This window comes from Geotrypetes seraphini, chromosome 7 (genome assembly GCF_902459505.1).
Source record: "Geotrypetes seraphini chromosome 7, aGeoSer1.1, whole genome shotgun sequence".
NCBI classification, from domain to species: domain Eukaryota; kingdom Metazoa; phylum Chordata; class Amphibia; order Gymnophiona; family Dermophiidae; genus Geotrypetes; species Geotrypetes seraphini.
The window spans coordinates 185,928,872-185,950,073 of NC_047090.1; the positions used below are offsets into that span (position 1 = coordinate 185,928,872).

General features: G+C 42.2%; 1 protein-coding gene and 1 long non-coding RNA gene across 5 annotated transcripts in view; both read left to right on the top strand.

Moving 5' to 3' along the window:
- Nucleotides 1-11,925, top strand: part of GTF2A1 (general transcription factor IIA subunit 1) — an 81,181-nt gene extending 69,256 nt beyond the window's left edge. For all 4 annotated transcript variants that reach the window (XM_033950933.1, XM_033950936.1, XM_033950935.1 and 1 more), the window contains exons 8-9: nt 4,581-4,670; nt 7,598-11,925. In XM_033950933.1, the coding sequence (XP_033806824.1) occupies nt 4,581-4,670; nt 7,598-7,705 (198 nt within the window). In that variant the 3' untranslated portion in view covers nt 7,706-11,925. The remainder of the gene's footprint in view (nt 1-4,580; nt 4,671-7,597) is intronic.
- Nucleotides 11,926-12,705: 780 nt separating this feature from the next.
- On the top strand, nt 12,706-20,173 carry LOC117364005. Its single transcript, XR_004540168.1, has 2 exons — nt 12,706-14,551; nt 14,608-20,173. It is a non-coding gene; the product is annotated as an uncharacterized LOC117364005 (long non-coding RNA).
- Nucleotides 20,174-21,202: the final 1,029 nt, after the last annotated feature.

Consider the following 21,202-nt stretch of genomic DNA (forward strand, 5'->3'; position numbering starts at 1 on the left):
CTGACTATATAAGTTATTTGTAAGATAAATGGGCTTATCAAGGTCAAAAACTCACAATTTTTTTTTCTGGTTTAACACGATCATTGGGGTGAGTCGAAATTCACACTGAAAGCACGCGGAGAGCATGAGGGTTTGTTGAGCAATTCTGTTATGATTTTTGCAATAGTTTCATTTACAAATTAAGTTGTCAGATGGCATTTAAATTTTATTTCCTAGCTGTATTTAACAGGATGGCAAAAGAAAAGTCACCCCCTAGAGTTGGAGAATGAGACGGAGACAAATGTGTCCCTGTCCTCACGAGATCTGTCTTTGTCCCCATCACATCTCCATGAGTTCTGTCTTTACCATATCTCTGCAAGCTTTGTCCTCATAGTAACGTAGTAGATGATGGCAGATAAAAACCCGGAGGGTCCATCTAGTCTGCCCAACCTGATTCAATCTAAAAATTTGTTGTTGTTTTTTTTTTTCTTCTTCTTAGCTATTTCTGGGCAAGAATCCAAAGCTCTGCCCGGTACTGTTCTTTAGTTCCAACTACTGAAGTCTCCATCAAAGCTCACTCCAGTCCATCTACACCAGGGATCTCAAAGTCCCTCCTTGAGGGCCGCAATCCAGTCGGGTTTTCAGGATTTCCCCAATTAATATGCATTAAAAGTAGTGCATGCACATAAAACTCATACATATTCATTGGGGAAATCCTGAAAACCCGACTGGATTGCGGCCCTCAAGGAGGGACTTTGAGACCCCTGATCTACACCCTCCCCGCCATTGAAGCCCTGCCCAGCCTATCCTCCACCAAACGGCCATACACAGACTGTGCAAGTCTGCCCAGTCCTGGCCTTAGTTCTTCAATATTTATTTACTATTATTTTCTGATTCTAGATCCTCTGTGTTCATCCCACGCTTCTTTGAACTCAGTCACCGTTTTCCTCTCTACCACCTCTCACGGGAGCGCATTCCACTCATCCACCACCCTCTCCATATAGAAGAATTTCCTAACGTTACTCTAGAATCTACCACCCATAAGCCTCAAATTATGTCCTCTGGTTTTACCATTTTCCTTTCTCTGGAAAAGATTTTGTTCTACATTCATACCCTTCAAGTAACTGAACGTCTGAATCATATCTCCCCTGTTTGAGGCTTGTGCAGATGAGGTCAGAGCTTGCAGGAATGGGGCACAGATGGAGATAGAGATAAATCCCACGGGGAAGGAGACAAATTTGTCCCTGTGTCGTTCTCCACCAGAGTATTTTGCTGTTTTTATCAGCCACTGCTTGGAACTTAGACATGAGAGCTTATGTTTGCGAAGTGGAATGAAGTTCTTTAAACATGGCAGTTAGATTTATTTTATTTTTTTTAAGCATGACCACCCAGCAATTTTTGTGTATTCCAAAATATTTGCACTGTAAAACTACTGTTGGTTGGGGGGTGTTTTTTGGGGGAAGGGTACCAGCTTACTGTTGTCACAGGGCTAAATACACTAAGGGGTCCTTTTACTAAGGCTAATCAATTTTGATTGGGGGGTGTTTTTGGGGGGAAGGGTACCAGCTTAACTGTTGTCACAGGGCTAAATACACTAAGGGGTCCTTTTACTAAGGCTAATCAATTTAACACGTGCTAAAGATTAGTGCGCGCTTAATGCTAAGGCACCCATAGAACATAATGGGCGCCGTAGCATTTAGCGCGTGCTAAATCGGTTAGCACGCCTTAGTAAAAGGACCCCTAAAGCCTCCATCACTAAATGGGTTTGACCAGTTTAGCGACTGATCACGTTTGCCGATCCGATGCACAAAACGGCTCTCTGCGTGTTTTTCTGTGCGAATCGCTTATTTTCTGATCTGGCCATGCAAATAAGGTTGTTAATATTAAAAGGCCATGCAAAATAGCTGACTGATCGATGCTGTAACATCGGTTCACCATGCACAAAAAATAGCGATCCAAAAAGACTGACGGGTCTGCCTGGGGGTTTGGGGGTTTTTTTTCCTTTTTTTTTCTATGGGCACACATGTTGTGTAAGTGTGTGCATATGTATGAAACACAAGCACAATATCTAGCCTATTAAAAAAAAATATGCCGTGCCGCCATCCCTCCCCACCACCACCACTGATGACAGCCCTCCCCGACAACCCACCATGGAACCCCCCACCACCACCACGCCAGCCAAAATCAGCAGGACGGCTGCTCGTCATGCCTCCCCCAAACAACCCCTCCCCTTCCCACTCCACTTCATAAAAAAAAAAAAGAATTAGCAGGAGGGATGCCCCCTGCCACTCCCCGAGCCATCCCCATACCTCAGAAATAGACAACAGCAACAGGGATACCTAGTCTCTCCAGGCCCGCCACTGCAAAATGGTGAGCCCTTCTCCTTGTTGCATCCTGGGATACAGTGGAAGGAGCCTGAAGCCCTAATTAGCTCAGGCAGGGAGGATGGAATTACAGGGGAGTCCAGGTATCCGAGGCAAGAGGGAGTGGGCATCCCTCCTGTGGATCTTTACCGGAGGAGGGCGGGGTTTCCATGGCTGAGGCAAGAGGGGTGCACATAAAATGCACCATTTAACACATGCATATATGACTGACCTATCGGTAATTTTGGGTCTTTAGATGTCACGCTACATTTTGTGCATTCCTAAGCAATGTTAGGGCATCAGTTAGAAACATAGAAATTGATGGCAGAAAAGGGCCTTAGCCCAACAAGTCTGCCCACACCAATGACCCACTCCCTGACTTTTATTCCCCTAGAGATCCCACGTGAATATCCCATTTTCTCTTAAAATCTGACACGTTGTTGGCCTCAATCACCTGCTGAGGTAGCTCGTTCCAATGATCGATTACCCTTTCGGTGAAGAAGTACTTCCTGGTATCACCATGAAATTTCCCTCCCCTGACTTTCAGCGAGGGCCCTGTAAGACAGAAGATATCATCTTTGACCTCTATACGTCCCGTAATATACTTAAAGGTCTCAATCATGTCTCCCCTCTCTCTTCATTCTTCCAGCGAGTACATCCGCAGTTTTTTTAGCCTTGGAGTGCTTGTTTTAATACTAATGAGCTCATTTGCATAGTAGAGTCGGAGGTGCTACGAATGCACAGAAAAGCCTGCAGTGAGCCCATTGTGCATCAGTCGGTAAATTACTTAGACGCTAAACTGGTTTAGCAACGATCATTAAATGTACATTGAATTTAGTGCATCTGGGCCTTGAAAGCCTGTGTTAGAGCTGGGAGTGGGCACTTTGAGCATTTAAAGTGACTGCAATTCTACACGTTTAATTTGTATCATTTGAATGACATTATTTTACTATTTTAGCTCAAATGTTTTTAATGTGCAAAAAACACTAACTAGTAACGCTGAAATGTTGGTAACATCAACATAGATTAAGGTAATTAAACATTAAATAGTAATACGTAAGTATGGTGATTGAATTTCAACAACTAATTTTATATACTTTAAGCGATTAAGAACTGCGGGGGGGGGGGGAACCTTCTAGGAGTCTCTCTCTCTTTTTCTCTCTCTTTCTTTCTTTCTGGGGGCCTCACCCTGTATATGTGAATTTTAAGTCAGTTTAGTAGTAGTTGGTCTCTTAAAACGTGCTGTAGATTAAAAAAGATCAAAATAGGCAACATAGTTTAATGGTGAAGTGGAAAAGGTAATGAAAGCCAATAGTTAACTCAAAGAACTAAAATCAAATCCTAATGAAGAAAACAGATGCTAAGGCAAAGAGAGCATCTGAAAAGTAGCTTGTAGAGGTATTTCCATGGCTTAGGAAATACAATGAGTAAATCGGAACTACAAGCCCCAACTCCTCCCAGCCTTCGTCATCCCACAGATTGACATCCTCAAAATAATATGGCAATTCTGATCTCACTTATCAATAACCAAAAACAAGAGAACTGGAGGAGATGTTCAAGATGCAGGCTTTTTATTTGATCCACGTTTTTTGCCTTAGGACTTTGTTTTGGGACCCCGTGTTGGGATCCACAGTCCCCATCAATTGGGTTTTTAGACATTATACTATGTGGATTAAATGACTATTTCAAATAAAAAGCCTGCATCTTGAACATCTCCCGCACAATTCTCTTGTTTTTGGTTGTGTTTTCGTCTCTGTGGAGCACCAAGGGTCAACTGTTTCTCACTTATCAATAACGCCATATTGTAAATGTAACTCAACTTGCTGTAAGTCGCAATGATTCCATGTCAAAATTTGCGTGGTACAAGAAGTTGTGTTGAATTGTATGCATTGGGGTAAACCCTAGGACTGGATCAACCCTGTCAAATGAATCTGGATCCAATTGGCGACCCTACTCTCAGCAGGAATGTGGAGCGGAGCAACTTGGTCCCAGACCATTGTAGCAAGATAGAACAGGCTGCAAACTGTACCAGCAAAGGCTTCATGTAAGCTTGTGTTGCAAATGACGGACATGTTTACAGCAAAGTTGGAAAATGTCTGTCTGTGGAATACACAGCAAGCTTTCCAGTGTTCTATGCATGATGATGATGAGAGAAATGAATACTAGATCGTTAATTTTTCATGTATAAATAAACTGTAATCCCTTGACTTATAAACTGCTGTGTGTTGTCCCATCTAGGAATCTCTTAACAGTGAGGACGATGTGAGTGATGAAGAAGGACAGGAATTGTTCGACACGGAGAATGTCGTTGTGTGCCAGTATGATAAGGTAAACTTAGGACGTATGGGACCATGAAGAATAAATGAATGACTAGCTTTAAAGATGCCAAAAGAAAAGTAGCCACAGTTTTGGGGGTTTTTTTTTTTCCTCTACTGAAAATTTTCGTTTAGGACATGTATACCCATCAGTTTGAAAATGGGCCAGATTGAAACAAGGGCCTTAGAGAAATAGTCTGTAAAATAAATGACCCAATGCATTTCTAAGAATGTTATAATGCCCCTGTATCATAAGAACATAAGAAATGCCTTCACCGGATCAGACCTTAGGTCCATCTAGACCGGCGACCCGCACACGCGAAGGCTAAGCTAGGTGTTCCCTGATGAAGACCTTGTTAACTCGTATCCTTCAATGGTGCGACCTCACCTGGAGTATTGTGTTCAATTCTGGTCTGTTTATCTCAAGAAAGATATAGTGGTGCTAGAAAAGGTTCAAAGAAGAGCGACCAAGATGGATGGAACACCTCATATGAGGAAAGACTAAAATGGTTAGGGCTTTTCAGCTTGGAAAAGAGACAGCTGAGGGGAGATAGGATTGAAGTCTACAAAATCCTGAGTGGAGAAGAACAGGTACAAGTGGATCGATTTTTCAATCTGGTTCTCACGGTAGCCAATCCAGGTCACTAGTACCTGGCCAAAACCCAAAGAGTAGCAACATTCCATTCAAAATCCTAAAGAATAGCTAGATTCTGGAATCCCAAAGAGTAACAAAAGATTCCGGAACCCCAAGGAGTAGCAACATTCCATGCTACTGATCCAGGGCAAGTAGTGGCTTCCCCCATGTCTGTCTCAATAACAGACTATGGACTTTTCCTCCATGAAATTGTCCAAACCTTTCTTAAAACCACCTATGCTATCCGCTCTTACCACAACCTCTGGCAATGCGTTCCAGAACTTAACTCAAAATATCTCCTCCTATTGGTTTTAAAAATATTTCCCTTCAACTTCGAATGTCCCCTAGTCTGTCATTTTTGACAGATTGAGATGCTCAAGGCTCAGCAGCAGACCGGCGGCAGGCACTTTTGTCACCGGCGGTGCAGGGGTAAGGACAGGGCCAGTCGGGGAGGGGTGGGAAGAGGCAATAGAAGCGCCGGTGGCCTCGGGGGGAGCAATACTGTTGGTTCCCGCGGTCGGGTCGGGTGGGGGCTCGCAAATCGAGTCAATGCTCAGTTTACGAGTCAAAAGTTTGCTGAGTATTTTGCTTGTCTTGCAAACCGGGTTACTCGTAAACCGAGGTTTAACTGTACTTGCTTTTCCAAAAAGCCTTCGACAAGGTACCCCATGAACGCCTACTATGGAAACTGAAGAACCATGGGGTGGAAGGAGATGTACATAGATGGATCAAAAATTGATTGGCGGGTATGAAGCAAAGGGTAGGAGTGAAGGGCCACTACTCGGACTGGAGAAGGGTCACAAGTGGTGTTCCGCAGGGGTCAGTACTCGGACCGCTGCTGTTCAATGTATTTATTAATGACCTAGAAACAGGGACAAAGTGCGAGGTTATAAAATTTGCAGATGACACAAAACTTTTTAGTGGGGTTAGGACTAAAGAGGACTGTGAAGATTTACAAAGGGACCTGAACAAACTGGGTGAGTGGGCGAATAAATGACAGATGACGTTTAATGTAGAGAAATGTAGTCTTGCATGTAGGAAACAGAAACCCGATGTACAGCTATACAATGGGAGGGCTGGTAATGGGTGAAAGTAGCCTAGAGAAGGACTTAGGGGTACTGGTAGATAAAACAATGAAGCCGTCTGCACAGTGAGCAGCGGCCTCAAAGAAGGCAAACAGAATGCTAGGTATTATCAAGAAAGGTATTACAACCAGAACGAAGGATGTTATCCTGCCGTTGTATCGGGCGATGGTGCGCCCGCATCTAGGGTACTGCATCCAATATTGGTCGCCGTACCTTAAGGATATGGCGATACTCGAGAGGGTTCAGAGGAGAGTGACGCTACTGATAAAAGGTATGGAAACCCTTTCATATGCTGAAAGATTAGAGAAACTGGGGCTCTTTTCCCTGGAGAAGCGGAGGTTTAGAGGGGACATGATAGAGACATACAAGATCATGAAGGGCTTGGAGAAAGTGGAGAGGGACAGATTCTTCAAACTCTCAAACTACAAGAACAAGAGAGCATTTGGAAAAATTGAGAGGGGACAGATTCAGAACCAATACTAGGAGGTTCTTCTTCACCCAAAGGGTGGTGGACATCTGGAATGCGCTTCCAGAGGGTCTGATAGGACAGAGTACGCTACTGGGTTTCAAGAAGTGATTAGATGATTTCCTGAAGGAAAAGGGGATTGAAGGGTATAGATAGAGAATTATTATACAGGTCCTGGACCTGATGGGCTGCCGCGTGAGAGGACTGCTGGGCACGATGGACCTCTGGTCTGACCCAGCAGAGGCATTGCTTATGTTCTTATGTTCTATGGGCCTCGCAATGGAATAGATGCATACAAATTGTTCACGTCCATAAATGTTTTTGACTTACACTGGGTTGTACAAAACGGCGGTAGAGGTTTAGCGTGGGCCAGCGAGGTAAATGCTCGGACGCTCATAGGAATTTTACAAGTGTCAGAGCATTTAATTTGCCAGCTCGCATTAAAAAGCCCTAGCGCAGGGGTGTCAAAGTCCCTCCTAGAGAGCCACAATCCAGCCGGGTTTTCAGGAGTTCCCCAATGAATATGCATGAGATCAATTTGCATGCACTGCTTTTATTGTATGCTAATAGATCTTATGCATATTCATTGGGGAAATCCTGAAAACCCAACTGGATTGCGGCCCTCAAGGAGGGACTTTGACACCCCTAGCGTCTTTTGTAAAAGGAGCCCTTGGCCGCCTCTTTTTCCCTAATTGATTTGCTTATTCACTTACATGCTGACTATATAACAACTTTTTTCCTTTTCCTTTTTTTAGATTCACAGAAGTAAAAACAAATGGAAGTTTCACCTCAAAGATGGTATCATGAACCTAAATGGAAGGGATTATGTGTTTTGCAAAGCTATTGGTGATGCAGAATGGTGAAGTCTTCTTTTTTTAATTAAAAAAAAAATCAAGAAAAAAAAAACACACCTCCAAAATCAATAGACAGACGGAACACAGGTTGAAGTCGGACATATGTTTCAACTTTTTATTTTTTTTTTCTACATTACCTGCGTATCGCAGAACTGTGGTTTGGAAGCTAGAACTACTGGAACAAACGGAATGTGGAAATCTAGGCGCTGCTTTTGAATGGACAAGCTACAGGGCAGCTCACCGTGTTAGGGGTGGGGGTAAGCCATTCTGTATGCACTAGGCATGCCATTGCGTTTATTTCCATATACATGTAGTTACAGCTGTTAATACTAAAGCATGCACTGCTTCCTATTTCCATGCTCCCATCCATGCCCTGCTTCTTGGAAGTATGGATGGCGAGTAGCAGCAGACTCAAAATTCAAACTAGGTGGGCAGAATCTGTGGAAGTTGGTGGTATATGACAGAACAAAGTGGGTTGGTTGGTTTGTTTTGTTTTTTTCATTTCTTTTAATATATGCCTGAAAGCTTTTTATAGAAGGATAATTTGAATACTGGATAATTTTAATTTTATTTTAATTTTAAATATGACTATTTATAATCTAGCATTAGGGCTCCTGATTTTTATTTGTACTCTCTCCTTAATGTGATTTTTCTGACATGTAGTGAAAAACAATCGTATTTTAAACCCGTTTTTAAGATACCTTTAAAAAAAAAAATGAACGTTTTCTATCTTTTTGGTATTTATAATTGCTATCCTGATCCAGAGTCCTTTTAAGGGTGTTACTTTGTAGACTTACCATACTTTGTTTTATTTTTTTTAATTCCCGGAGACAGCTTTCGTCATCTACTCCATTTCTCATTCATAGTTATATGCTCAGAGTCCAAGCACTGAATTGCAGCTGTCAGTAGATGCTTGAAACGTCTTTACCTTCTCTGGCTTTCATGTAGCTCAACTATAATGTGCAACTGTGATATCGCCCATATTTTGGATTGGGGCTTAGTGGTGGCTGTGTTTTTAAAAAAAAAAATTCTGAAAATGTGGCTTCATAGCTGTATGTGGAGTTGGAGGAGGTGGGGGGGAAACGTGAACATGCTGGTGAGAATCGGAGGGCATTAATATTGTGGCCTGGCAAATCGCCATTCACTCTTGGAAGAGAATTCTGTTCCGTACAGGATTTCTCCAGAGATGTTAGGAACACCCCTGCAGTAGTAAGTTATGATTATGTAATGTTGAGAGTGGGGAAGAGGATACCTGAGAGGGTATTTTGAATATTTTGTGATGTCGAAAGCTCGGTTCAAGTTGGAAAGCCATCGATAAACCCAATATTTCTAATATGTATGATAAAAAGAGTATAAAACTACAGGACTGTTGCTGCTAGAATGAGAGAGTCAAGTGTCTGGTTGTCACTTACCCCCTCGTTTATCAACGGAGCAGTGCAAGCTAAATGCTGAGTCACCGATTCTATTCCTGTGGATGACTCAGCATTTAGCCTGCACCGCTTGGCAGCACATCCTGATGAAAGAGGGGGGTTAAGTCTGTGCTGCCTCTGTGTGAAACTTTTTGAGTTTTTAATGCAAATTAAAGAAGTTTCAGACTTAACGTACAGCTGTAGCAGCTGCATATCTTTTTAGTAGCTTAGATTAATATCCAACAACAACAATTTAGCTTATGGATTAAAAACCCTCTAGACAACCAAAGGACAGGAAGCAGCAAACTCTGCACCAAATTCACGAAAGAACCAGAAAAAGGAGCAGAGAAGAGCCAGACCTTCATGCTTGAAAAGTCACTTTAATCATGGCAACCGCGAGGAGTAAGAACGGACCCAGCACAGACTGAAGAGCCTCCATCAAGGGTCTTGTGCAAACTCCGAGCAGCTGAACAGAGCTATAAAACGATGTGTGAATACAGAAGCAAGCGTGCATGTTTCTGGTGCTTCAGACCTCTCCTAGGTATCCTTCAGAGTTCAAAACTTCTTTTTAATTTAATTGACAAGTTGTGTAAGCTGCCTTTTTAATCCAGCAAGGTGCAGAAAGCAACTTACATGCCTCATAAAAGCTAAACCTAAAATATCATAAATGCATAACAAATAGACATTATAAAATGGAATAAAATCAAATGCAATATCCAGTAATCCTCAAGTACTAAACATTGACGCTTTTAACTGACAAAATCTTATATCCTTTAATTTGTCCTTGAGGCATTCCACTAAGCACTTATTTGCTAGTGGTAACCGTTCAGAAGCCCTTAGACTAGGGGTGTCAAAGTCCCTCCTCGAGGGCCGCAATCCAGTCAGGTTGTCAGGATTTCCCCAATAAATATGCATGAGATGTATTAGCATACAATGAAAGCAGTGCATGCAAATAGATGTCATGCATATTCATTGGGGAAATCCTGAAAACCCAACTGGATTGTGGCCCTCGAGGAGCCTGTATTAGACACCCTGTATTAGACCTTGGGGATCTCCAAATGCGCTGCGGTGCCCAAGTTCAGAGATTAAGGGCATATGTCGAAGAACTTTCCTTTTTGCAACTTTTCAACGTTCTTTTTTTAACTGAGCGACTTCTGTTTTATGTGAATTCAAGCATAGGGTGTTGAATGTAGCTGAGAAGAACCACTGGCCAGTAACGGATTTCATGTTGCCACAAGTGGTCATAGTGCCTTGCAGTCTGTCGTTTTCAATTCCTTTTTTAAAAAATCCTTAACATACAGTTAATACCTAAATGTGCAAACCAAACTTAAGAAATGTCCGTAAGTAAAACTAATGAAACAATTTTGTTATAATTTGTTTTGGGTTTTTTTTTTGGTAAGGCTCCCTTTTATCAAGCTGCATTAGGGTTTTTATTATCGTGGTTGTGTAAAAAATTCTATGAGCGTCGGAGCTTTTCCTGCATGACCCATGATAAAAAAAAAGCCTAACGCAGTTTGATAAAAGGGGACCTAAATTTGACTTGACTTTGTGTGCAAAGCTGAAAAATATTACATTGAGTTAAAACTCAGTTTGGTCTCTGATTAAAGATGGCAGTTTTTGTGTGTGTGTGTGGGGGGGGAATATTTTGTATTGTAAAGCATAAAACACTACTGATGTCACTAGCAGTATTGCAGACAGAAATGTATGTGTGTGTGTGGTGGGGGGGGGAAGTTCTACTGTGACTTGTAAAACAGATAATTCATATTCTCACTACTTCGGGTATGTGTGCTGCCTTTGAACAAGCGGATGCATTTCTCAAGAAATGGAATTTTTGATCCACTCTATAAGAACAAATATTTCATTTCAAATTTACAGACCTATTTTTAGCTTATTTGCCAAAGGAAAGAAGGCTTAAGATTGCCAAGTGTATGTCTCTACCTAACACCTTATGTTTACTGTCAATCTCACTGGCCGAAGAATAATCTGCTAAGGTAATTATCTATATATACATGCGTGTTTGCATGTTCAGATATTAATAAACTAATTCTATATGAAACCTCTTGTTGATTAAGCATGCTTAAAATAGATTATTGGTTAGGTGTCCTGAATGCGTGTGCCTGTTCCATCAGCAAATAAAAATTAGATGTGATCTCTGTAACGGCCAGCGTACTGTGTCTTAGGAGTTTGTACTGAGTATTGTTTCTGTACACTGTGTAGCTACATGGAGCACACGGCTAAAGCTGTGAAGCTTATGATCGAACCTTTTGCATCCAAAAGGGTAAAGATCAAAACCTTGATGTCACTTTGCTATAAGAAATTTTAACAACACATTTTGTAGTCTGTTTCTATCCCTTGTGAGGCGTTGTCAGCCATTTTGTATAGGAGTGAATTTAAGCAGAAATGGCCTTGTTTAACTGTTTGCAGATAAGTGTTGCTTTATTTAGAGATGTGGTGGTCTTGTTCCAGTGTAAACATCTAAGTATGTTAGGAACCTTTTACACAACCTCTTTCCCCTGACCTTTTGATATGAGTTTGTGTTGCATGCTGCGGCCCTACCTAGAATATGATGGTGGGTTGAGATATCGGTTGCGGGTATTTTGGTAAAATGCCCACACATTCGGAAAGGAAGAGACAAATCCTGGGTATGTAAGCAGAGGAAGGTAGAGAGAACGGTTCCATCGGTTGTTTGTCCGATGTAACAGCCCTATTCAGGCAAACTGGGAAAATCCCTTCTCTTCAAAATCACAGGTCTTTGGAACAACCTCACCACCCCGCTGCGGAACCTGAGCTCCCTTCAGTTATTCCTCAAACAACTGAAAACCTGGCTTTTCAGCAAATTGTAGCTCTATCCTTCCCACCTTTCTCTCCCCCCTTCTACACATAAGTTCATGTAATCCTTTTTCTTCTTCTCTACCCACTATTTTAAGTTCTTGTAAACCGTGTCGAGCTCATGGAGATGATGCGGTATATAAACTTAAGGTTTAGATTAGATTAGATTAGATTTATTGCAGCATCAAAAGGGTTGATTTTAAGAGCCGCTTTGTTGGTCGTTAAACAAATGGGAAGTTGATTCTCTTGCCAGTTACACAAGACGTTTTCCCTTCTCCCAAAAAAGGCTGTTTCTCTCTTAAACAATTTCTCTCATTCTTTAATGTTTGACCAATTCGTGGTTTCAGTGTACATTTGTATTCTTTTCCTTTTCACCAGTCATTTTGGTATTTTTGTTTAGATACTGTATAAAATTCTTCTTGTTTTGTCATTTGAATAAACTGCACACATTTTTGTACTTATCCCACCCAAGGTATTAATGATTTATAACAGGCCTGGAGACACTACAGAGGTAGTTAATCTGAGAACTGAGCTAGACGACTTCTAGGCTGCTTTTTCATTTGTTTGTACTACCGGGTTTCCTCAAAAATAAGACACTGTTTTATATTAATTTTGGGCCCACAAAAGGCACAAGGACTTACTTTCAGGGATGTCTTATTTTTTTTCATGTACAATGATCATCTCTCTCTTCCTCTCCTCCACCCCAATTCTTCCTATTTCCTCCCCACAGGTGCATCTTTCCTCCCCTCTCACCCATCTCCTTGTGCAGTATCTTTCTATCCATCTCTCCCAAACCTTGTGCAGCAGAACCCTTGCAGCTTCTATTCCTCCCATCCCCATCCCCCCATGCAGCATCTTTCTGTCCCCGTCTCCCCCCCTCCCTTCGCCACACGCACCCCCCAACCTATCTCTCCCATCCAAACTGTGAGACTAAAATAAATACCTTATAACAAATCGGCAGCAATCTAGAAAGGCTGCTTCGCGGCCTTCTATCTTCCAGGCATTCCTCTGCTGCGTTGCTTGCTCATGATGCCCAGAAGATAGAAGGCCGTGAAGCAGCCTGTCTAGATTGCTGCCGACGCTGCCGATTTGTTATAAGGTATTTATTTCGGTCTCGCAATTCGGATGGGAGTGAGAGATGAGGGGGGGGGAAGCGCTGCTGCTGCTGCCGACGACTAGGGCTTATTTTCGGGGGTAGGGCTTATATCATGCTAGGGCTTATTTTCGTGGAAACAAGGTACTAGATGAGGAATAGAGCTCAGTCCCTTGTTAGCGGTGTTTAGTTTCAGTCTGATCCGCCCAGGCATCTCGACAGCCTCTTAACTAGGGTGATCTGATTTTTGTTTTGCTAAGCTGTATGCTGCCAGCATTATTGAACTTCTTGCTGTTAGTCATAGCTGCTGCAACACATCAGTGTTTATAGGTTTTAGATGAAAATTTTATAGCCAAAAATTTGTAGACTTCTATAGCTACAGCTAAAGGCAGTAGCAGGTGGCCCTGGCAATGTAGAACCTCTGCGCTCCAGAACTTGCCAAATAAAATCCCTAGAAATAGCTCTTGTGTGTGCATTTGACATTTTCTTAAATATAACAGGTACCTTATCTTAGTTTCATAATTGATATTTACTGTAAATTGGAATGTTTTTGCTTTATCATGTCACTTCCATAAGATTTTGTTTAGCCCTCCAACTTCTAATTATGTTTCAGTGCAGTGCACGGCCAACTAAACATGTTTACTTGGGTTGCTTGCTACTTGTGGACAAGTAAGATGATTTCTGAAAAGGTTTCATCTTCATTGTAGCTTTACTTTCTTTTTTTTTTTTTTTTTTAACCAAGTTCTGAAAACTTTTTCAGCTTTTCTGACTCTGACTTTATATTTGCAGCTTGATCAAGTGCAGCTATTTTGGACAAGAGGTCATTGCGAGAATAGCTCTTTTTTCACTTGTTTGCTTGAAAAGCATCTTAGGTTCCAACTACTTTGACGGAGACTTCAGTAGTTGGAACCTAAGAACAGTACCGGGCAGAGCTTTGGATTCTTGCCCAGAAATAACTAAGAAGAAGAAAGTCCCCCAACAAATTTTTAGGTTGAATCAGTTTGGGCAGACTGGATGGACCATTTCGGGTTTTTATCTGCCGTCGTCTACTATGTCCCAGTCCATGAAGTGGTGACCTAGGTCATAATTTACTCTGTTCCTCCCTTTGAGCTTGTCCATGAATATGGCATTAGGAGCCAGATAACACTAAGGGCTGTATTTTATAAACAGTGCTGATTTTGGTGGCTGCCTAAAACAGCTGCCGATCGCGTGTCAAAATCATGCTTAGCCGCCGTTCATAGAATTGCGGCTTGTTTGTTTTTTTTAAAACAGGCGCCTTAAATGTAGGCCAGCATTTTAAAGACATACATTGAAGGTACCGGTCTCAGGCCTAAGAGGGCACATAGAGAGGCCACTTCTAGCGCAAATCATACCTCCCCGCTGGCCTTGGACATCCCTATGCGCATCCATAAGTCCAGCGCAAACCATACCCCCCGCTGGCCTTGGACATCCCTATGCGCATCCATAGGTCCAGCGCAAACCATACCCCCCGCTGGTCTTGGACATCCCTATGCGCATCCATAGGTCCAGCGCAAACCATACCCCCCGCTGGCCTTGGACATCCCTATGTGCATCCATAGGTGCGAGACTGGCACCTTCAAATTTTATTATTTTATTTTTTAACATGCTCCCTGATTGGTCATTTGAGTGGCAGTATAGTGCCTACTGTCCCCTAACTGCATCTTTTACAGAATTTGGGCCTAAGCTTTTATTTATGGACATCCAGTGGGACAACTTCCTTTTACTATATAGTATACCCTCGCAAATTTGTGGCTCTGAATTCAGATTCAGTAATTTGTGGTTTTTCCCTCAACCAACTTCTTTTTCTGGACAGGATTGAGCGCCGGTTTCTGTTCTGTTTCTGAATGGAAGCGACAGCTAAGGACGAGCGATTCTGTGGGCAGGCGCATGTGTGTGTGCGGGAGAGAGAGCCTCGTGGTAATATCCAAAGGCGGGCACTTCAGCTGAAGAGGGAGAAAGAGCTGCATTTGTTTGGTTGAAGCAGTAGTCTGTCTTGTGTCGGCGTGCTTCTACCGGTTTCCGGCTAGTACTTCGTTTTTCTGGGCTCCAGTTCCTGCCTGCTTTCGCTCACCAGCTGGGAATGTCGGGGGTTGTGTCCTTTCCCCTCCGCCACCAACCAATCCTGACGCACTGATTACAGTACTCATCTGATATTCGCAGTTTTCCAGCATTTGCGGTCGCTCCGAGAACATAACCCCTGCGCATTTCGGGGGAGTACTGTATTTGCCGTTTAGTCTTTTTTTTATTTTTTTGCAGGTGTCAAAGCCAGCAGAATAGTCTGTTAACGCCGTCTCGCTGAAGCACAAGCTCCAGGGTCTCCTTAGGGTTCTTTTGAGACAATCGAGGAATGAGGAGGAAGTGGTGCGTGACATATTTTGATTGGGAAATATTCTTATGTAGAAAGTCAGGACAGTGCCTTTAACCCCCTTTTTGAAATTTCCAAATGCTTTCGGCACCTGAATACACCAAACTCTTAGGGCTCCTTTTACGAAGCCACGTGCGCGCTAATTTGCCGGCCGCCCTAGCCGCTAACGCCTCCTCTTGAGCAGGCGGTATTTTTTAGGCCAGCTTGGGGGTTAGCGCGTGATGAAAAGTCGCGCGTGTTAAACCCGCTAGCGCGGCTTCGTAAAAGGAGCCCTTAGTCACATTGTTATACTGTGACTTAAGAACATGATGACAAAATGTGTGTAAAACTTTTACTGCATTGAAATCATGGGTCTATTTTGTAAAGTGCACCTGAGCATGGCTTGGTTTCTGCAATAATTATTCCCGGGGGTGGGGTGGGGGGGTGGATGATAGGTTTGTAAAGTGATTTGAAACAGAATATAAGGGATTTTGTTGAAAATGGTTCACTTTCTTAGGAGGACTGACTTTGTAAACATAACCTCCAAGTTGCCTTGTACGTGACGGCTTTGACATTAATGGTACTCGCTCTTCTATTGATCAGCCAGTTTCTGTTTTTAACGTGGAAATAGCTTGACCTTCCATTTTCTGAGTTTGGATGGTACCAAACAGCCTTTACTCCCATTTCGTCTCCCATTCCACATGCGTGATAGAACAGACCCTGTGCTGGTAATTGTGAATGCTGAGATTCACCAGTCTTGGCTGACTGAAGTCTCTGGCAGGGGGAGATATTGGTGTCTTCTGCTTTTTCACTTGTTACTGAACTTACTCTCTGCATCTAAGATGGAATAAATTCCTTATTTATCCAGCTGGGAGCTTCAGTTCACTTCTTTCTGCTTTCATGTGTGTTAAAAGGTGCAAACTGAGCATGTCTTCTGCTAGCTGTAACTGTGTGTGTTTTTTTCTATTTCCACTAACTTGGACAGATTTTTTTTTTTTTTTTTAATAAAAACAAAAAGCCAGGAAAGAAACCTCACTATTCCAGGATATGGTGGCGATAATTGACAATGAATCCAAAAGAATGAGATCGACATTGTATTTGAAAAAAAAATTGTCCAGAGTTCATAAGTTGTAGCATAACAAGATATATTTGGAATTTTTTTTTTTTTTTTTTTTAATGAACCTGGTAGCATTCAATATACAGTAACTGGGATAATTTTAGCATCTCCACCACATTTTCCTGTCCCTGCCCCATCCCTGCAAGCTCTGTCCTCATCTGCACAAGCCTCAAACAGTTTAAAACCATAGGTGTTCAAAGCTTATGCAGATTGATATTTAAACTTTTTAAACAGAGCTTACAGGAATGGGACAGTGACAGCGACACAACCTGCGGAGCCAGTACCAAGTGGCTGTGTGGAGAAAGATCAGTTACAAACATGCAATCAGACCAACGATGTCCCAGTTCTATTGGGTACCGCAAGCCTGATCAGAGAAAAATTCCAAGCACATCCTGCTGTGTTACCTGTGTACTACACCTTATGAACTATAGAAGGAGGGTATTTTGGAATGATGCATGCATTGATGATTTAGCAGTGTATCTGGCGTATTGAGATGTACAGTATATCCTGGCGTAATAAGTCATTCCTGTCCATAGCTGCTACCCAAAAGTTAGGGAATATGAACAGCATGCGAGAACTGGATATAGTATGCCCTTCCGCCGCTAGAGGTGTCTTGCAGTATGCTTTGTGAATCAGTGCGCCAACGGGCATGCAGCCAAGTGGTCACGTTGTCTTGTTCTGTGCAAAAAAATTGCTTACTGAAACTCATGTTTCCACCATCTCCGTCGAAGTAGTCCCCTTGAGAATGTATACAGCGATCCCAGCGTTTTTCCCATGAGTCATCTTGGGTGAGTGCCTTGAGGACCTCCTGCGATTCTGCCTGGATCTCTTCAATTGTGTTAAAACGGCGCCCTTTCAGTCGTAATTTCATTTTGGGGAATAGAAAAAAAATCGCAGGGGGCAAGGTCGGGCGAATAGGGAGGGTGCGTAATCGCAGTAATGTTTCTGGAAGTCGGGAATTGTTGGAACGACGAGTGACGTGTGAGCGGGCACGTTGTCATGGGGGAGCAACCAGTTTTTGTTTTTCCACTTGTCTGGGCGTTTGCGCCGAATGCTCTCGCTCAACCACTTCAAAACCTCACAGTAAAACTGACCATTGACAGTTTGATCTGGAATTTAAGAATTCCTTGTGAACAAGCCCACGAATGTAAAAAGGAAAACGATTATTTGCTCAGTAAAATCCGTCATATCGAAATCCGTCGAGTCACTAAAACATAACCTTACAAAATCGCGCAGAACAAAACAACGCGACCACTCGGCTGCATACCCATTGGCACACTGATTCACAAAGCATACTGCTAGACACCTATAGCGGCGGAAGGGCATACTATGTCAGTTCGCACGCGCGCTGTTCACATTTCCCGAACTTTTGGGCAGCACCTCGTAAATCATTTAGATGCATTATCCTGAAAGATTCGGCCCTCGGTTAAACTGATCCAAAAATTTCCATTTCCACTCTGAAGATCTGTGCTAATTTTACGAAGTGGCTAGGCAGAGCCCTGAAGAAGGAGAGGGGTTTTTGGGCTTCCAGCGGTAGGTAAAAAGTTCAGCTCTGAAGAATCCTAGCCATGTGATTTTAAATATTTTTGTTCCAGATACAGTTTATTTTCAAAATTCCTAGTGTCTAATGGAAAGCCATTGCATACTGGGGATGGGAGTAACATAAAAGAAGCCTTTTAAGAAAAAATAAAAACCCATGTAGCTTTCTTTACCAACTATGTTCATGCATCTCTCTGTTAATCCTTCCCTTCAGATTGTAAGGTTTTCTTTTGGATTTAGCACAAACCTTTTCGGTAGCATTTGTAGGCAAGTTATGTTCTGGTAAGGTAGATATTTTCTGACTCTTTGAGGCAATGGATAATTAAGTATTTGCCCAAGATGCACATGGAGTATTGGTGGGATTTAAACCCCGCTTCAGTTCATTCCTCTAGGTTTCTATTCCACTCCACTTCTTACCTTACACAGATTATTTCAGCTCAGAGTTTGTGCGGAACCTATGCTTCCTACCAGGGTCTGACGGTGGGTGTCCAGGGATGATGCTCTTATCTAAAACCAAAAGGGTAAAACTTTTTATATTTTATCAACTGGTTATAACTGGGGTTACCATAGGGCTCCAGAAAAAGGAGGACGGATTGAGACATCTGGGTTTTATTTCCATTGCTTTCAGTGGATGGTAAAGCCCGGATATCTCAATCCGCCCTCCTTTTTCTGGAGTCTTATGGTAACCCTAGTTATAAATGTGTACTTGAAGGGTCAGAGGGAACAATAGGCCCAGCAATTTGTAACCTGTAAGAGATTCTCCTCCCTTTTAACGTTCTGAACTGGAGCTCGGTGCAGTCGCAGTTCCTTCAGTAACGCAGAGCCGGGCTGCTAGATGTCAACCATTTGTGACAGCTGGAATAATGCTCATGGCTGGCTCCTGATCATTATGCAGGTGCCATGCTTAGAAACCAGACCTGGGTCTCTTATAGCACAGATATATAGCCAAATAACTCAGATATAATGAACAAACCAATATAAAGCATGGTGACACTCACTCTGATTGATGCATGAATGTCAAAGCTAGATCATAACAAAACAGCGCAAGCCATACAATTCGTCCAAAATGAAGGAAAGAGCCCTCCCACCTCCACTAAAGTGGTATAGATTTAAATGGTTGAGCGGTCACCTCATCGGCAAAAAAACCTCCATTGGAGTTTCAGTTGAAAAAAACTGTGCTGTATTTGTGGAGGACATAAGATAGAAGAACAATTATATCCACTTATCCTTATGCTGATGGGTACACCGACGGTGACCAGCGTTTCACAAATCTGCTGCCTCAGGGTATGACTTGACCGATCAGACTTAAAGGGTGGTACGCTGAGGCTTTTTCCTTCATTTTGGACGAATTGTATGGCTTGCGCTGTTTTGTTAAGATCTAGCTTTGACATTCATGCGTCGGTCAGAGTGAAAGTGTCACCGTGGTTTTCTCTGATAGCAACAGAGCCCACGAGGCTGACCCGACCTGAAGTGTGGGTGGACGCCTGACGGTTTGACAATTGAAGCGCTCCCTTATTTGGCTGTCTTAAGAGGTACCATGCAATTTGTTGATTAAAACAGGGAAACTGGAGGGTTTGCAGTCGGTTTCTGCCGCTTCATCTTAGGCTGTACCAAGGGACCCGATGGTGTCAAAGCTTGCTCTTCTCTGCTTGTACTCCTGACTGCTTAGGACATGAGGCGAGTGACACATATTCACTTTCTTCTTCATACGTGACCATGCCCTGTGATCTTTTACCATCTAAGTAAATTTAGTTTTTGTCTAAAAATGTTTTGTGGAAGACTATTCAAGAGCGGCCTTATTTGTACCAGTTAAATCAAAAAAAAAAAAAAAAATTAAGCTAAATTTACCATTCTTCTGCTTCAGCCTCTGCAGTCTGATAACATGTCTAGCCTCTCTGCATTTTTTAATGGTTTATTTTAGAATGTTTACTTCTTTTTTTTAATAGCTACTAATTTGATATCTCTACGGTTTGTTTTGTTTATGGTAGACTTTGTAAGGAATAACTATAGAAGTAATTTGCTACCATTTTTGATAAAAGATGGTTGTATAGGCCTCTTTGTGCACTAATAAACCTGGCTTACAAAAAAAACAAAAAACCCTGCTAGTTGAGTTTGGTAGCGATGCTGATCATTTAAAGCAGAAGAATTAGGAGAACCATTTATACTTTGGGCATGAGCCCAACATTTTCATTTTGAACTATTGTCAACTGCTGTTGTACATACTGTTATGTGTCTGGGAGGGAAAAATATTTATTATGTTTGTAAAATTCATTCTGTACTATCGCAGATTGTTTGCTGTCCTTTTTTTGATCTACAGGATATTATGTTTGAAAACAATTATAAAAGCCACAATTCCGATACAATTAAAGAACTTGGTATTTTGAAGAAATGAGAACTATTTTAAGTTACTATTTTGCTTTTGCAAATACTTTAATTAAAGATGTTAAAAAAATTTCACGTGTGGCTTTTTTTCTTACACCTTGAAGTAATGTCGGTTCTGCACCACCCTCCGTTTTCATGAGCTGGTAAGGACTGTTCTTAACCTTTGGCAAAGATTAGGGATTAGTATATTATGAGTAAGCGAACATCCCGACATCTCATTCTGGACAGACCACCATAAATTTAAAGGGGAAAAAAAATGTTGCCTACCCTTTGCTTCCAGTGAGCGTGGAGCAAAAGCAGATCTCCTGGCTCTGAAATTAGGAAGGAAGGAAAGCAAAATGGTTTTTTTTTGGTTGGTTTGTTTTTCTCCCCCTTAGTAGATGTATTGCATTATTTGCCCAAGAAACAGCATCTCCGTGCCTATTCTACATAGTAACATAGTAGATGACGGCAGATAAAGACCCGAATGGTCCATCCAGTCTGCCCAACCTGATTCAATTTAAATTTTTTTTTTACATTTTTTTCTTCTTAGCTATTTCTGGGCAAGAATCCAAAGCTTTACCCTGTACTGTGCTTGGGATCTCTGTTAAGACTTACTCCAGCCCATCTACACCCTCCCAGCCATTGAAGCCCTCCCCTGCCCATCCTCCACCAAACGGCCATACACAGACACAGACCGTACAAGTCTGCCCAGCAACTGGCCTAGTTCAATATTTAATATTATTTTCTGATTCTAAATCTTCTGTGTTCATCCCACGCTTCTTTGAACTCA